The 16,484-nt window shown below is 46.3% G+C and overlaps 2 protein-coding genes across 3 annotated transcripts in view; both read left to right on the top strand.

Moving 5' to 3' along the window:
• Positions 1–16,484, top strand: part of LOC105251231 (inositol-pentakisphosphate 2-kinase) — a 73,400-nt gene that overhangs the window by 28,995 nt on the left and 27,921 nt on the right. For both annotated transcript variants that reach the window (XM_011257857.3, XM_020027503.2), the window contains exon 2: positions 842–894. The gene's annotated coding sequence lies outside the window, so the exon portion shown is untranslated. The remainder of the gene's footprint in view (positions 1–841; positions 895–16,484) is intronic.
• Positions 10,481–14,285, top strand: LOC105251230 (protein BTG2). Its single transcript, XM_011257855.3, has one exon. It carries the CDS (start codon positions 11,300–11,302, stop codon positions 11,912–11,914), a length of 615 nt encoding a protein of 204 aa, XP_011256157.1. The 5' UTR covers positions 10,481–11,299; the 3' UTR covers positions 11,915–14,285.

Raw genomic sequence — 16,484 nt, 5'->3', positions numbered from 1 at the left:
ATCGAGCGGCTACGGATTACAATTTCAAAATTGTCGTTAAAATGCATGAGTTCTCGCGATGACGACGACGATGATGACGATGGCGATGGCGACGATGGCGACGATGGCGTGAGAGCAGCGGAAAAAATATGTAAAGATTCTGATGCAATCACGAAAATAATAACGTTTACAAAAAATGTGAAAATGATTTCGTTTCGCACATACATTTACTACCGTTACATTTGATATCGATGCAAGAAATGCGCGTGTGTTTATGTCCGTAAAATTAAAAACTCTAGAGACGTATTTCTGTCTCACGTTTCGATTACGAAGCATCGATAATCATGCTATCCGAACGATTTAATCAAGTGACGCTTTGAAAAAAAATCAGATACGGCTTGTTTTTAATCGATGTTGTTCGAAATACAAACGCAGATTATCAAAGTTGCACCCAAGATGTACGAACGGGTCAAAATTTAAATAGTAGCCGTCCTTCGTTCGTTCTTTAGCGCCTGGTGGCCATAAGCGGCGCGAATTCCTGTCGAGCGATTTCTTCTCTATATCCACTGCGTAGTTGCGTATACATCGGATGGCGATTATCGAGTTTTTTTCCTCGACTGAAAATATAACACTCGTCGACATAATCATTGGCGAGATCGAGCACACGACTGTCAATCATCAAACTATTAATATAATTCATTCATGAATATCCAATTCCGATAACATCGACGCTTTTAGATTTACGTCGTAATTTCATCCAAGATATTATTGTACCTCTTGCGCATGTACGCGAAACACCTTTATTAAGTAAGTAAAACTAATTTGCAAATTGGTCAACTAAAAGCAAAAATGTTATTTGCAGGATAGCCTAGTGGAGCACTATTCGTCCTTGATTATGACGCAGCGTTGCCACGGGTGAGTTTTTGTACTAATTTTGTTGTGTAATTCGTTTCTTTTACTTTTGTATCTTCAAGATGATTGCGGAAGTAAATTTTCAGAAATTTTGTTTATTCCAAATTCTGCATAAAATATACATATAAATTATCAAACTCCTCCTCTCTCTTTTTGCATACGATTTCGTATACGAAAATACTTTGGAAAAATACGCAATCATCTTTTAACACTGGTTAAGTAATCGAGAGAGATCCCTTGTTATTATTTAAAGATTAAGCCTTTACATTAAAATGTGATTTAAGTAACAGTGTGCGCGCTCGCGAGAGGAAGATGTGCATTTTTACATGAAATGTATTACACACAAGGAACACAAATAATGACACGGGGAAGGATTTCATTGGAGTTACATAACAATTGCTACAAAGGTGTCGTTACGTAATCGTGTCGCCAAATTGAACGGAAAATGAGAGCTGTAAATAACAGCTTGAGAAACTCTCTCTCGATACCCGTTACGTTACAAATCATTTTGCCGATACATAGCTTTGTACGACAATACGCCCGTTGTATAAATAATACCGCGGAATTATTATCGCCACGTGTATGCGTTTGCCACGTGCGACGATTACACGAGGCGCGCGAAATCACGTTGCTGCGTCGCCTATAGAATCGATATCGTCGTTTGTTGGAAAAAGCGAGATTCCGGAAGAAGAAGTCTTTTTCTCTCGCTGGCCTCGCCTTTTCCCCGCAAATAGACGACGCAATTTTTTTTGTCCAGCATTAAAGCAGTCGCGCGCTCTCGCAAGACAAATAAAATCTTACAAGTTAAGTGATTGCGTCGAGGACGAGCGACATTATAACGCGTCGAGATAACGTTGAGATTAATGCGCGAGATCCGTTCTCGAGAATACGTCCAATCTGTTTTTCGGCCGCACAAACATGTATAAATTTTCGATGCGAGATCGCAAACACGCAACGCGTGTTTTGTTTTCGGCTATCGATATCGCATATCTTTGAAATTGTCCACATTGACTGTAAAATGTCAGCACACTCGAGAAAGCGTCGACGCGAGTATCGATGCAGGAGACTCCCTATTTATACTTTGAGCTTACGCATCGAAGTTTCCCTCTGACGAAATTACGTGAAAGAATGTTGCGTGCGGCAGGGGCCCTAAAAAAAAAAAATAAAGACTGCCCGCGGCGAGACGAAATTGTCGGGAAGCCGACGAAAATTCTGCATTATTCAGGGTTCAATTTTTTCTCTTTCTCTCGTTCCTCTACAATCGACGATCAACAATTTAAACGTATCCGAAAATTGTCAAATTTCGAATCACTATGGACGAAAATAAAAATTCGCGAAAATATGGATTTTTTTCTTTCGAGCAAACCAACGGTCCCGATTATATCCCAGTTGTCCGTCGACAAACGGTCGATGAATAATTTCGCGCTCGACCCGCTTATCGTTCCACATGTCCAGTCGCGACCGATCGACCGCAGAGTTTTTCTTTGGCGAAACGACTTCGGCCTCCTTCCGCCATTCCTCGACGCGATTGAAACACTGCGAGCGGCGAGGGAATAGGGGCCGTGGGAAAAGCGGTAAAACGCGTCGGTAGCGAGCGCTCGACTCGCGGAACCTTTTGCTCCAAGTTCGACGACCGCCGCGATGCACTCACAATCAGCGCAATCGCGCAACAAACTCTAACCGCGCGCGCTGTTTTTCCGTCTTCCCCGTTTCCTTTCCCTCGTTATCCGGGGTAAAGATTGCCAAGATTGTTTTCGCGCGATTTAAAAGCCCGCGAGAAACGTAAAACAATTGTAAACAATTGCGTCGAAAAATGATTGCGAATGAATTGAAAAAGTTGGAGCGATAGTGGCCATCGTATATTGCAAACTGTGTGCAAAATTTTTCACGCCAACGACACTTTATCGATAAATGGAGACTGTTGTGGCGTATCGGGTCGCAAACGTTCCCGTTGGCTCCGTGCGCGTCGGCGACTTTGTTTACAAGTAAGCTGCGAACGCAACAAATTGACGGGGCATCAGTCGTTTCTCGCGCGCGCCAATAGGCAGACGTCGTGGTTGTGTTTGAGCATTTTGTTTAAAAATAAATTGCCGACGGGATTGATTCTGCGATAGGCTGGCTGGCAGGCAGGCCACCATAAAATAGACACGTGACGCAAATGAGGCGTTTGCGGGAAGGGTTCGCAATAGGTCACGGGCTTACGTGGGGTGTAAATTATTAATAATAAAAATTGATTGCCCCGAACGAGAGCTCGTTCCAGCCAATCTCGGCGAATGACATAATCGAATCCTCGAAATGCTAATCGAACGTCATTGCGCGATCCACTCGTGGCGCGGGATTTCATATCGCGGCCGGAAATATAACCAATAATGCAATGCGAAATTGTATCTCCTCAATTATTTAACAATGTGTCAAATTAGATATCTCTGAAAATCATATCGAACGCAGGGCAAGATTCAATTTGAATGAATTGTAAAATGTTTAAGTCTACAAGAGATGTGGATAATTTTTTTTTTTAATTTTTAACTCATCTTTGAGCTATGCACATAATATTATTTAAACTGACATTTAACATTTTTTAACAGACTCCTCGTTATATAAATTATTATCCAAAAAAGGTTTCGTAGAAAATTTTTCATGTTTGTCGGTTCATAAGAAAAGCATGAATTAATCATCTTTTTATCTTGAAGAAAGTGTTATCGCTCGCATCTAGGTCACGGAAATTTTTAAGATGATTATACTCTAGCAGCGAAAATTGATATGTTTATTCTCTATTATTATACAGCTCCGCGTATAATGAAATACTTGCGTAGGATGGCGATACTTTACATTGATATCGCGAGTATAACCGGAATCGCGACTTTACGGTATGTTTATATCGCGAACCGTATCCGAGAATTGTTACGCACGTGTTGCTTACTCGAAATATAAATCCATTTTTAATAAAGGAAGATAATTTTATTCAATTGTTTCTATTCCTTCGCGTTAAATGTAGCTTCAATTGTCATTCATCGATCAAGCGCTCGCGTCTGACGTTAACGACGAAGAGAAAGAAGGATCTCTTTCGCGATTGACGCACGCTGATCTCTCGGGTGCGTTGAAAACGAATATTAAATCCTCGTATCGTCGCCTCCGCAAAGTTCGCCTCGAACGAATACGAGCCAAGGCTAAAGCAATATAACGGCAACGCACGCCGGCGCGTCCCGATGACAGCGATGATTTGTCTCCTTCTGGCCTCGAGAGCTTTCGTACGAGTTTTCGATGATCTTTTTGACCCTACCCGCTTATTACTTTAAATAGTCACGGCGTATCGTCGTTTTCGCGGATTACGTTATTATGTACCGCTCGGATAAAGGATAATTTGCGTGCAGCTCGTGCGTAGACTTGTAATTTATCGCTCGCACAGTCGCAGACAACTAGACGACACGACTATTGTACTGTTAGAAGGAAGATGGGCGAGAGATACATTTTTTTTTCTATTCTCTAAGAATTCTTCGAAATAAGAAATTATTTTCTCCCGAGAATACAAGTTAAAAATACGATTTTATAAAGAAGGATAATATTGGAAAGTAGGTTTCTGCGACTTGTTGAATATCTCGGCTCTCTGTACTCGTTCTCATGCACATTGCATTATCGCCACGCTTTTAAGAAACGACTGAGAAACGGATTATCATCACCGTTATATCCATCCTGATAACGGAGCATCGTTCTCTCGCGGCGCGACGATAGCTTTTTATCCGCTTTCTCGGTTCAAGAAACTAGCGCGTCCTCCCATGCCCCCTGACCTCTTTTAATTGGCCACGCTCTTGGAAATTTTGCAGGCAAAAATTAATTTTTTTCCCGCTCGAGAGATGTTTGACGCAAGGCGAGCATTTTTCGTTGCAGTTTCTCAAAGGTATCCTCTCGGTGCACGCGTACCGAGAGAGAGAGAGGCAGTTAAATATTACAAGCGTATCGGGATAATTTGCGGAGAAAAATCTAGCATCTCGGTATTTATTGAAATTTCTAATATGCAAATATAGTTAGAAAAGAAGAGATATTTTGCGATAATTTTGGAAACGAATCAGCCAAGAGTATCGCTTTCGAAATTGTCGACAAGTGTCGCTCTCCAGGTCAGTAGAAGGATCGTCGTCCTCGGACACTGTCAAACGAAATACAACCAACGAGCGATTTTCCAAGAGCACACGCTCGTGATAATCCATTCGCCGCTATTTCGATTCGAATGTACACGAGCGAGGAGAGAAAGTCTCGTATCGAAACATGCGATTCCGCGGGACACTCGATTAGCCCTCGCGACATAACCGCCTTTGTCCGATTCTATCGATGCCTTATATACTATGTTCGATAGCTGTGAATAGAAACGAGCGATTAATTTTGCATCGTGTACGCGGTATCGGGATATCGAAACGCGTGGAAAAGGTCGCTCAAAATATTGTAAATGTATTCGCCGAGGCCTATTTTTTTTCGGACAACATACGCATTATGATTCCATTGGCCCAATTCTTTTGCTCGATTATTATATTCATCGTGTATTCTATAAAAAAATATCGTTTAAAAATTTGGAGCATTTATTTGTAGTTGCGAATAAAAATAACGCGCTTTCGTAATAAAATGATATCGAGTTGCCAGGTTTTTTAGATTTTGAAGAATAAAGATTATATCGCTTAAACGCGCACGCTGTGAACCGATCTCGACATTTACATGTCACGAATCAATCATTGTCAATATCGTTGTTATTGAATGTTTATAAAAGAAGGCGAACCTCTTGCCTGATAAATTTTATCTCGGCCTAAATTTTCCTCCAATACAATATGACGCGCTGTAGCGTTTCTTAATTTCGCAATAAAACATTCACTGTTTGAGAGACCGAATTTGCGTCGAGCGTCGCGGCCATGATCGAGAATGATTTATGACTCGAGCGAACAAGTATCGTTTTTCCAGGCGCTGTTTTGTGGATCGAAGGCCACCATTCGCAAAAAAAAAATAAAATAAAATAAAATAAAAAAAGAGACAAAAGAAGCGCGTTGGTTATTTCAGAAACCGGGAGGGAGTCCGATTTACGATCCAATAACCGTTCGATTTATTATTGCAAAATTTGCGATAACGGCGTCCAGACTTTATGCCGTGACTGAGCACCGTTTGCAATCAGAGTAGGGGAGGGAGAGCGAAAAAAAAAGTAGAACGACGAGTTTCCTTCGGGCAATGATAGTGGAGGAGGGAGGCAGGGATAAAAAGAAGGAGAGAGAAAGAGAGAAAAAGAGAAAGAGAAAGGGAGAAGGAAGGGGGACACTCCACCAAACAGTTAGCCGACCGTGATGCTGCTCGGGCTCCTTCGATCGGTGCGGCGGCGGCGGGGGCTGCGGAGGCTGCGGGGGCTAGGGGGACTAGGGGGGACTCCATTTTCGATCGCTCGAGACCGGTCGAGAGATCGAGATCTCGTTTTCTCTCGGCCACGACGCTCTTTGGCCCCTGACTCTCGGCCTCGGGGGTGTATTTTTCTAGTTTGCGAATGATGTCGCGCAAAATGTAGGGATTTTACGAGTGCAATAATGAATTAGAGAAAAAAATTGTCTACAAATGTTTGAACGAATTTAAAGCAATGCACGAATGCGAGGATAAAGATTATTTACGAGGCGATATTTCATAGCATTTTCGTCTAATCTACGTCAATTCGCTTGTTCGATTGAAATTGAGCAATCGTGTGCTGCGTCACGCGAGCGTAAAAAGGTACGGGAGAAGAGAGGCTTTCTTCTATCGACACCCATCGACTTCTCGATCGGCGCGGGCAGAGGTTGAGCACCTCGCGATCCGCCGTTGGAAGAAAAGTAGGATGGTTCTACAAAACAGTTAGATGGCCCTGATGCTAGCAAATTACCAAGTTGCCGTTTCTACACTCGTATTCGTCGCGATACTTTTTTTCTTTTCAGGTGTTTTCAAACGTTTCGCGGAAGAATGGAAACGAGAGAGGGAAATTTTTTTTAAAAAATCGCCAACAATCTTTATTAAATGTCGTACGTTTAAATCGTCATTATTCTCGAAATAACGTGTCTCTGTCCGAATGTTTCACGTTATTAATAATTTAATCGAATCATCAGAGACATGAATTTTTACATTTTTCCACGCGCAGCTTTGGTAAAAATTGATAAAACGTTGTTGAAAATACGCTTGCCCATCTTGTAGCTTTTCCATACTTGGAACGCTACTCGAGCGCGGCCGAGAAATCGAGATCCTCGTTTCCTCCAGGCTCGTCGATCTTTGGCCTCCGTTCGCGCTCCGCCTTCGCTTCGTGCCGCTCGGAGGAGCGGTCCTGATGCACGGCCTCAGATAGAGTTTCTAGGATACGGCGTGAAACTCGTAGAGACAGCGCCGTCTTGTAACACGCGCAAGCGAGGCAACATTTTAGCAATCGTCATGCGCGCGAATGCGAAGTCATTATTGTCGATTAAAAGAAAGGTCCGTTACTTTCTCTCTCCCCACGAAAAATCAAGACATTTTGCGATGAAAAGTTACCCCGAGATGACTTTTTTTTGAATCATTGACATTTCCTACACATGTGTGTGGCCACGTGTTTCGACTCGTCTCGTGGCCGACATATTCCCAGGATCCCTAAAGCTGGCATCTACCAATTTCTCGTTCCTCTCGGAGGGAGCGATTCCGGGAATCGAGTTTCAAATTAGACGCTCTCGCCGCTCGATTATATCGCGCACGATATTCTCTCTCGAGTGGATGCCGCGACGGATGGACGGCGTATGTCGGCTTTACGAGAACAACCCTCGTTGAAAAAGCGCCTGGTAGGAATCTAGACACAAAGAAAGACGAATCGCTCGTCTCGGGATCGAGCCTCGAGGTCGCAGCGAGAAAATTTGCTTTCGTCTTGTTTGAATCGAACGAACCTGTTTGATCGCTAGGTGCGTTTGAAACGTGTCTCGCGTCATTTTTCAGCCCTCCGAATGGGCAATATTGAATTAATACGCAAAGGGTTCGAAATAACAGCGAGCGCGTGAGATCGCGATTCGACTCGCTCGCAAAGATGCACGGATATTCCTTCCTCTACGACTCCCCAAAATTGCAATTTACTCTCTATACGCGTTCTCTCGGGTGAAATTGCGTTTTTTTCGCTCTCCCTAATAGCGAGTCGCGCGCGATTAACGCGTCGCATCCGATTTCTCGAGAGTTTCTCACGTTCTCGCGGGAGATTTTGCCGAGCGGTACCTGAAGCCGAGGGGCGAGAATCGAGTCGAGTCGAGTCGAGTCGCGTCGCACGACGCGGGACGAGAAAATGGTAGTTTGCGAATGCGCGGGGAATGGCAGTTTCGCGGGGATGACGGATTTTCAAGCGGACAGAATGCGTTCCGCATTCGCGAGGCCAGGCCCCGAACCGGCCCTATTGATTTTGGAGAACCTTCCCGGCGAGAGACCGTCGGCTTACACCGCCACCGTCGGTAATTCCGAGCCCCTCCCCTTCGTCAAGTTTTCGAGAAGGGTCACCCCGTAATTTGAATATACGGCACCCTTCCGTGCCCGGCCCCTCTCGACCCCTCCCGGCCAATTGCTGCACGTTCGGCATATTTGGCGTGCGGGGCGCGGAGCGTTCGTTTTCGCTCTCTTCGCGCTCGGAATACGCGAATAAAGCGCATTTCGTATCGTACACGTCGGGTGGGTTTTGGCCGCGATGACTGGCAAATTTCAAAAAGCGACGCGTTGTCGCATTTAGGATATTCGTCTCGCTGTTGGAAAATGGCAAGCCGTAGGGTAAATTGAGACGATAAACATACAGGACCCCGCGGCGCGCAAATTCAGCGTCTTTTCGACTTTGGCAAGCGAGGTTGGCAACGGAAGCGGTCGATCGAGATATCGAAACGTACGATCCCGTAAACGTCGTTGCAAGATGAAGCGGTCGCGCGGCAGGTTGCTAGCCCCCTTTGTCATCGGGCAAAGTTATATTTTTATTCGTGAAAAATTCCTTTGATAAAAAACCCGCGGCTGAAAGCAGCGAGTTGGCGCGAATGGCGCGACTGCGCGATTTTTATCGCGAAAAACTCGCGTCCCGCGCCGGCGTACATTTTCCCGGAGGGCGCGGGGAAAATTCACGCGCGCACCCCACGCGGGGAAAAAGGAGGAGGGGAAACGAAGCCGGCCACACGGTAATCCGTGCTTATCGATCGGCACTCGGTTGCCAACTTGGCAGTGGCAAACTCCCGGAATTACGAATGAAATGCTCCACATAGCGACGCGGTTGGCGAATCGAATCAGCTTTCATACCTTCGCGAGGGAGGATACGTCGAATTCCGCCTCGCCTTCCGGTGGACGTTTCGTGGCTCGACGACAAAAACGCCGTTACCCTCTTTATTTCACGCAAAGATGCCTTTTTACAGCGCGTTTTTCCGCGTTTTTATCTTTACATTTTACGGGGCATTGAAAAAGAGAATTAATAATTTTCTCGTCTCTCTCTCTCTCTTTCTTCTCTCTTGTCTCTTTTGTCGATTGAAAAGGGTACAAAACTCGCGCGTCAAAGGGAAAAGGGTTCGGCGGGAACAGGGTCGGATTTTTTTTTCTCTCCGCTTGTTGTTGTTCGAGTTTCGGGCTAAATCTCGGGTCGGACGGAGCGGTTTTCAGCGCTGCTACCCAGTCGCTAGGCTCGCATATAGTTGTATGGCATTGTAACCTACGCGCTTTCTCTAGCAGTCGGCGTTGGCTCTCCGCTCGAGCTCATGTTCCCTCATTCGTGTTCATACTTAAAAACCTGTGGAGTCAGTGGTGCTCACCGCTTGTATCGACCCGGACCCCAATTAGATGCGCGCGATAGGATTCTACGTTTGCAAAATAAAAGCAAACGAAAGGCTACCTTTTATCGCTTCGTGCTAGGAATTTGACTAGGATTTCGAGACTGCGCGATATTGCACAATTGCCGAATAACCACAATCGTGTATTCCTCGTCGATCGTCTCGGCGAGTCGAGACTCGCCGACCTAAACTATCGAAGAGGAAACGTTTCTTTGCCTCGGTTATAGAGATGCGACAAATCCACAAATTTGTTACACGATCGCAAATTGATCTCGAGATTCGCGCGTTCGACTCGACCCTGTTTTGATTCGAAGCGTTTTTATAGCGTCACGATATACAAAATGTTTCAAACTATCGTTGGAAGGACACGCGACGCTTTTGCAACATTTCGCGTACTCGAGGTACAGGCGTCCCTTTTTAATGAAAAGAGAAACGACGAGTCGGCCATAAACGGATCCGTTTTGCACGTGCACGATATAGTCGAATTATATGTAGAAATGCGAGCGAGAGCGAACGTTCGGTTCTCATGACGGAGCGTCGGGATTCGCGGGGCGAATAAATAAAAGGATGGAAGTGTTTACGTTGGATTTGAGAGGCACTGACGCGCGCAGACGAGACGGCCCGTATTCGGGGAGCGGGGCGCGGGACGCGGGACGCAGCTGCGGTGGCGGCGACGCGCAACGACCGCGCGCAGCGTCGAGTCACGTGACGCGCCGTCGACGCTCGATTGGTCGGCGCCGCGCGACGACGCTCCCCACCGCGCCGCCGTCGCCCGAACAAAGGGACGAGGCTACCTCCGCCGTCGTCGGGAGCGCTGCCATTAGAAAGTCGTCGGCAGTCGATGCGTGCGGGAGTTCCGCGAGTCGGATAGAGAAAGAGAGAAGGAGCCGTCGGTCGAAGGCGTCGTGAGAAAGTTTGAAAGATATCGGAAAGCGGGAGGAGAGTGGAAGGTTCGCCGAGAAGAGAAGAGACATCGAGCGCGTCGCGATCGAGCCAGGTCCTCGATCGGTCCAAAGTGTCAGAATCGATCCGGCGAAACGGAGCGGAACGAGCGGGAGCGGGAGCGGAAGTGGAAGCGGGAGAGAAGAAGCCTAGAGCGATTCGAGGAGGCGAATTTGCGAGCGCGAGCGCTCGCGCGAGGAAGCGCGCGAGGAGCGCCAGCAAGCGAGACGAGAGAGACGCGCCGCCGCTCCGCCGCCGAAAATCGATCCTCGCGTGCCGCCGCGCCGGATCGTCGTCGTCGTCGTCGTCGCCGTCGCCGCGCCGTCGACGGGAATCCTCGTGGGACGCTCCGGCGGTTAGCTCATCCGCGCTGGAGGGTCGACGACAGGCACGTACGACAAGCGCCGTAGAGTGCTACGCAGCAACGTGGCGGCGACGCCATTTTGTCGTAACTGGTACCGTGCGATTCCTTCGGCATCAGCGCCGTCGAGCCTCCTACTCCGCGCCACCGCCGCGCCGTGACCCGTGACACGCGCGTCGCATCTCGCCTCGTCGTCGCGCTCGCAAAAGTGTCGGCGAATAAATCGACGCGGACAAGGAAGTCGGAGCGCGTCCCTGGATCCCGAGCAACGGAGCACGGAGCTCCTTTCGTCCCCTCTCGTTCTCACCCTGGGTACGCGACCATGAGACTGGAAATTGTGTCGGCGGCGGATTTTCTGGTGCACCTGCTGCGCCTGCAGGCGGGTCAGCTGTCGGAACGGCAACTGGAGATGTTCAAGTCATCGCTGACGGAGGTGTTGCGCCACCGTTACCGGGATCACTGGTTCCCGGATCGGCCGAATCGCGGCTCCGGCTACCGTTGCATCCGCATCAACGGTAAAATGGACCCGGTGATCGCGCAGGCCGGCGCCAACGTCGGCCTGCTGCCCACCGTCCTGCACAGCCTCTTCCCCAGCGAGCTCACCATGTGGATCGACCCGTCGGAGGTGTCGTATCGAATCGGCGAGAATGGTTCCATCTGCGTTCTGTACGAGCGAACCGAGCCCGAGAATCCGGAAGAGATGTCGTCCCAGCTGCATCATCCGCAGCAGCCGCACCATCCGCATCAGCCGCAGCACCACCATCAATCGCAGCAGCATCAGCAGGCGCCGATCCTGCCGCCGCCGCTGCAGCAGCAGCAGCTACAGCAACAGCCGTCGCCGCAGCAACAGCAGCAGCAGTTCGAGAGCTGCAAGGATTCCCTGTTGCTGGAGCACCCGCAGTTTAGCGAGCAGATCGCCGCGTACGTCTCCAGCTGAATCGCCGGGCTCGCCGCCGGCGCCGCTCGCGTCCACGCTCTCGAAATAATGTAATTAAGCGCACGTACATTTCGTGATATGTGATATCCCGTGTGTGTCGCGTCGGACCGAGCAGGTCCGCGCGCGCTCGATCTTGGACCTCCTGCGTGCGTGCGTCCTCCTTGCGATCTTTTTTCTCATTTTTCCTCTTTTTCCTTTCCCTTTTTTTCTTCCGTGCACCGAGAGCCTCGAGGCGAGGCGAGGAGTCGCCTCTCGACTTCTCGAGCTCCGCGATTCGACGACATCCTCGAGCGACGGTCCGTCCGCGCCGCGCCCTCCTTCGCGCCAGTTCCTGCTAACGGGGAGAGTCCATCCTTCGGGAACGCGAGCTCGTCCACGCGCGTCGAACGACTCTAGTCCAGTCTCGCGCACCCCCGATCCTCCCATCGTCGTCGCGAGCCAAGAGCCACGCGAGGACTGGATCGAGTTGGATTCCTTTTGGATCGTCGCTCCATCGATCGGCGACCCATCTTTTTCTTCCGTTGCAAAAGAACGTCGCGGCGAGGAAGAAAAAAAACGGAGCGAGCTCGAAGCTCTCTCGGCACAGCCGTCTAATTGATCTCAGCGTCTCCTCCACCAGCGTAACCTCCGAGTGTCTCTCGTGACAACAGCAACCGCGCGAGGGAGGAACAACGAAGACCAGCCAGCCTCATCGCCCCTCCGTTCTCGAGGGAGTAAAGGAACCGTACTCGTACACACATTTATACACACACACACATCCGCACACGCCGATACAGACACCATCTCTCTGTCTCTCGCATCCTTTTCGAATGCGTCTTTCTTCCACGTACTTTGTCACGTCGCATTTCGGAGTTGTTAAGGTTCGTACGTACCGAGCGACGAGTATTTTACGACGCGGACGCACGCGAGAGGGAAGCGATCGATTGCCTTGTACATATTTGATCGAATCGTAAATCATATGAGTATCAATCGTCATTTTCGACGAGAAGCAACGGTATCCATTTTGTCACATCCCGAATGATGCAATTTATTAATATTTGAGTAATTTCGAGCGTACGGAAGAGAACGAGAGTGTTTGTCGTTTGCGTCAAAAGCTACTTGCAATTTAATTCTCGCAACAGTTGTAGCCGTTGCCCATTTCCATGTTGCATCGGTCTTTGTGTACAGTCTTAAAATTAAGAACCGCAAAGAAACGGAGCGAGAGTCGATCGTTTTCCACAATTCTCGTTGTCGACAATTTCTTGGAATCACCCGCATTTCGATGCGGATTATCACCGTGCCACGCATACACATGGACACATTTGCGCAAAACAAAAAGAAATAGACACGCATCGGCGATCGTTACTTATTGTAACGGCCGTCGAATTTATTCTTTGTTAACTTTTCGGAGAAATATCTGTGAAAATAAAAGCGTTAAATTTATAACGCGCGACATTTCCTCGCGCGAATCATTTATCGAGTAATTTTGCTTTTTTGCATGTCGAGTATAAACCTCTGGAAAAATGCGGCGTTGCGATAACGAAGGATTCAAATCCGGTTTACATTTGTAAATTTTATTTTTTTAGAGATTGGCTATCGATAGCGAAAACTTGCGTATTTCGATTATTGGACAGCGTCAAGTTTCAATGACAAAAATTTCGAGTCAAATTTTTAAATGTACATACACACATAACACGTACAAATGTCACGATAGCGCGCGAATTTATATGTACATATATATATATATATATAAATATATGTATATATATATAAAAGCGTTATATAGAGCACCATGTACATGTACGAGGACGAGCGAAATCGTCCTCGGGCGTGTACACAATTGACGAATTGTATATTATCTTTCACGTGAAGAGAGAGAGAGAGAGAGAGAATGAGAGGGAGAGAATGAGAGAGATGTGAAAGAAAGCGAGAGAAAACACGATGTATAAAATTACTGTGATTTTATCCACGGGAAGGCACACGGGCGTATATTTTACTATGGAGAGTCGGTCTCGGTAAGTGAAATGCTTGATGTATGGCGTACGATTGTGAATGTTTCAATAAAGGTCGGGAATGATTCAGAGAGAGAGAGAGAGAGAGAGAGAGAGAAAGAGAGAGAGAGAATAATTGAACCTGCGTGTGGGCGCTCATCCAATACGTCGCTCGCGCGCTTCGACAATAATAATAATAATAATAATAATAATAATAATAATAATCGAGTTCGCTCGATTAGTCATGTGTCTGCTTCGTGCTCGCGGCATCGAGATTTGTTCAATTACTTGACGAATCGATACAACGACGAGAATGAGATCCGTCGATCGTTGTTGCCGCAGATGCAACGCAAATTTCTGTATAGATAATTCTACACGTAATAAAATATATAAAATTGAAACTGATGCAAAATTTCGTTGCGCATAAATTTTTCGCAGTTTTCCCGAGAGCGCGTGAGAGAACAGAGGTGAGAGTCTCCGCGCATGAAAAGAACGAGTATACGCGAATGTATGCGCGTGTGTATGTGCGAAAGATTGAACGGATAATGGAAAGAGGGTGATGAGGTAGGGGGGAAATTGGGGGGGGGAAGAGAACTTGTCGTGTTCGGCGTCGAATGAGGGAAGGCTCTGTACGTAGCAATTATAGAAACCATGTCTGTGATTATACTAAGAATAGAGAAAGAGAGACAATATAAGCAATCTCCGTATGTAACGACCTAAACACGAGCGGTGTGTGCGCTTACTATAGATACCGGTATGTAAATGGTACATGTATGTATTACGTGTTGTAAGAATTTCTGTTCGCGAACGCGTTTTGCGCTTTTAATCGAGGCTCAAAATTCACGTAGCCTTTCGATACAATTGTCGACGATATTGTTTCTCTCTTTGTATTTACGTATCCAAAGTGGAAAGTTTCATCGCGAGTAAAAGACGTCGATTCGTCATCAAAGCTGACGACGAATAGGGCAATTTGAATATCTCTGAATATCTCGATCGACGACTCGTTTCAAATCGCTCGACGCGTCTGCGAACAGTAAAAGGACAACCGAATAACAAGTCGCTCTCGCTTCATCTATAATGACTCGTCAGCGCTTCGTCACTGACGTCATGTGTGATTGGCCAAAGTAATCCAACACTCCCTTATATACATATACATGCATACTATCGTCGCGTGTATTCATTAGTAGGCGGATCAAACGATCGATCGAGAAAAAGCTTTCGTTATTTTGAGCCGTTGCACGTGACGTCAGAACCGGGGAAGGGCTCTTCTTCTGTACGTGATATCGGCGAGAGGTGGATCAGAAAGAGATATTGTTTCCTTCATTTTTACGTATCGAGGAGCAAACGCACGACCCGATCGTCCGTATTTTATCTAGAAGCACCAACGATCTCCCATATATATCTGTCGAAAGTAGTGCGGGATGAGGCCGGAGAGAAAGTGCGAGAGATCTCGCCGCGTCGTCCTTCGACTCGATTATTTTGCCGACAAGATACGTTCCTTTCCCTTTGTTTTCGATTTCCGTTTCGGAAAATGCAATCGCGGGGATCGAAAAGGGCGCGCTCGTTTGCGAGATTCTATTGTTTACCTATTCTCACATAAATACACGTATAAAGCTACATATAAATATCGATACAAATGCTGAGAAAGAATGAGAGAGAAAGAGAATGCGGTGAAGCAAAAAGTGAGAGAGAGAGAGAGAGTGAGAGAGAGGGAGAAGGAGCGAAAGAAGAGAATGCGAGCATTTATTTCGCGCGAATAAATTGTAATTACTAAATATATATGCGCATATATTATATATACATAATTATATACATATATATATCTTGTAATTATATATATATATATATATATATATAATGCATATATACATATATATACATATATCTATATATATTATATATATGACATATTTATATATATATATATATATATATATTATATATGTATACATATATATATATATATATATAAATCTTCAGGAGGAATTTGTACAAACCCGCTGGAATAAGGCACCAGCAAGTCTGTGATTTTAGCTTGGTTACTAATTCAGTATTTTTTTAAATAAAACGAGATAAAATCAAGATAAATCATAAAAAAAGAAGTATGATTCGGTCCGCGAGAGAAGGGAGGAGAAAGTTTACGAAAGAGAGAAAGCGTGTGTGTGCATGTGCCAGACCGAAAGGTAGCGCGTATGTGTAAAAAAAAAGAGTGAAGAGATGGAGGCAGGGGGGAAGGGAAATCTCTCTTGGAAGCTCGCAATAAGATGCTACTTGCTTGAATGAGTTTGGAAAAAAAATCTGCCCAAATATCGTTTTAATCTTTTTTAAGAAAAATGTGCAATCGTCGAGATTATAATTACTCATATTGCAATGGTGTCACGAGTGACGCGACAACGTGCTTGAACGAATGAAAAGAGCGTGACGTTGAAACTCGCGATAAAAAGGATACTCTCTATCGTTTGGGGCTATAGTGTTAATATCAATCGCGCCCAACCATTTTTTTTTCGTTTCTATTGTATCCACGCTAATGCAATATAAAAGAAGAATCGAGTTAAATTACGAAACCGATTGTCGTTGATAAAAATCAGCTTTTATTCCAA

The sequence above is a fragment of the Camponotus floridanus genome, unplaced genomic scaffold (genome assembly GCF_003227725.1).
Source record: "Camponotus floridanus strain SB8 unplaced genomic scaffold, Cflo_v7.5 scaffold16, whole genome shotgun sequence".
Taxonomy (NCBI): Eukaryota; Metazoa; Arthropoda; class Insecta; order Hymenoptera; family Formicidae; genus Camponotus; species Camponotus floridanus.
The sequence above is the reverse complement of the archived record's forward strand: the minus strand, read 5'-3'. Positions and strand labels throughout refer to the sequence as shown.

Coding starts and splice junctions, on each gene's coding strand:
- LOC105251230 (XM_011257855.3), top strand. CDS start 11,300: ATGAGACTGGAAATTGTGTCGGCGGCGGATTTTCTGGTGCACCTGCTG.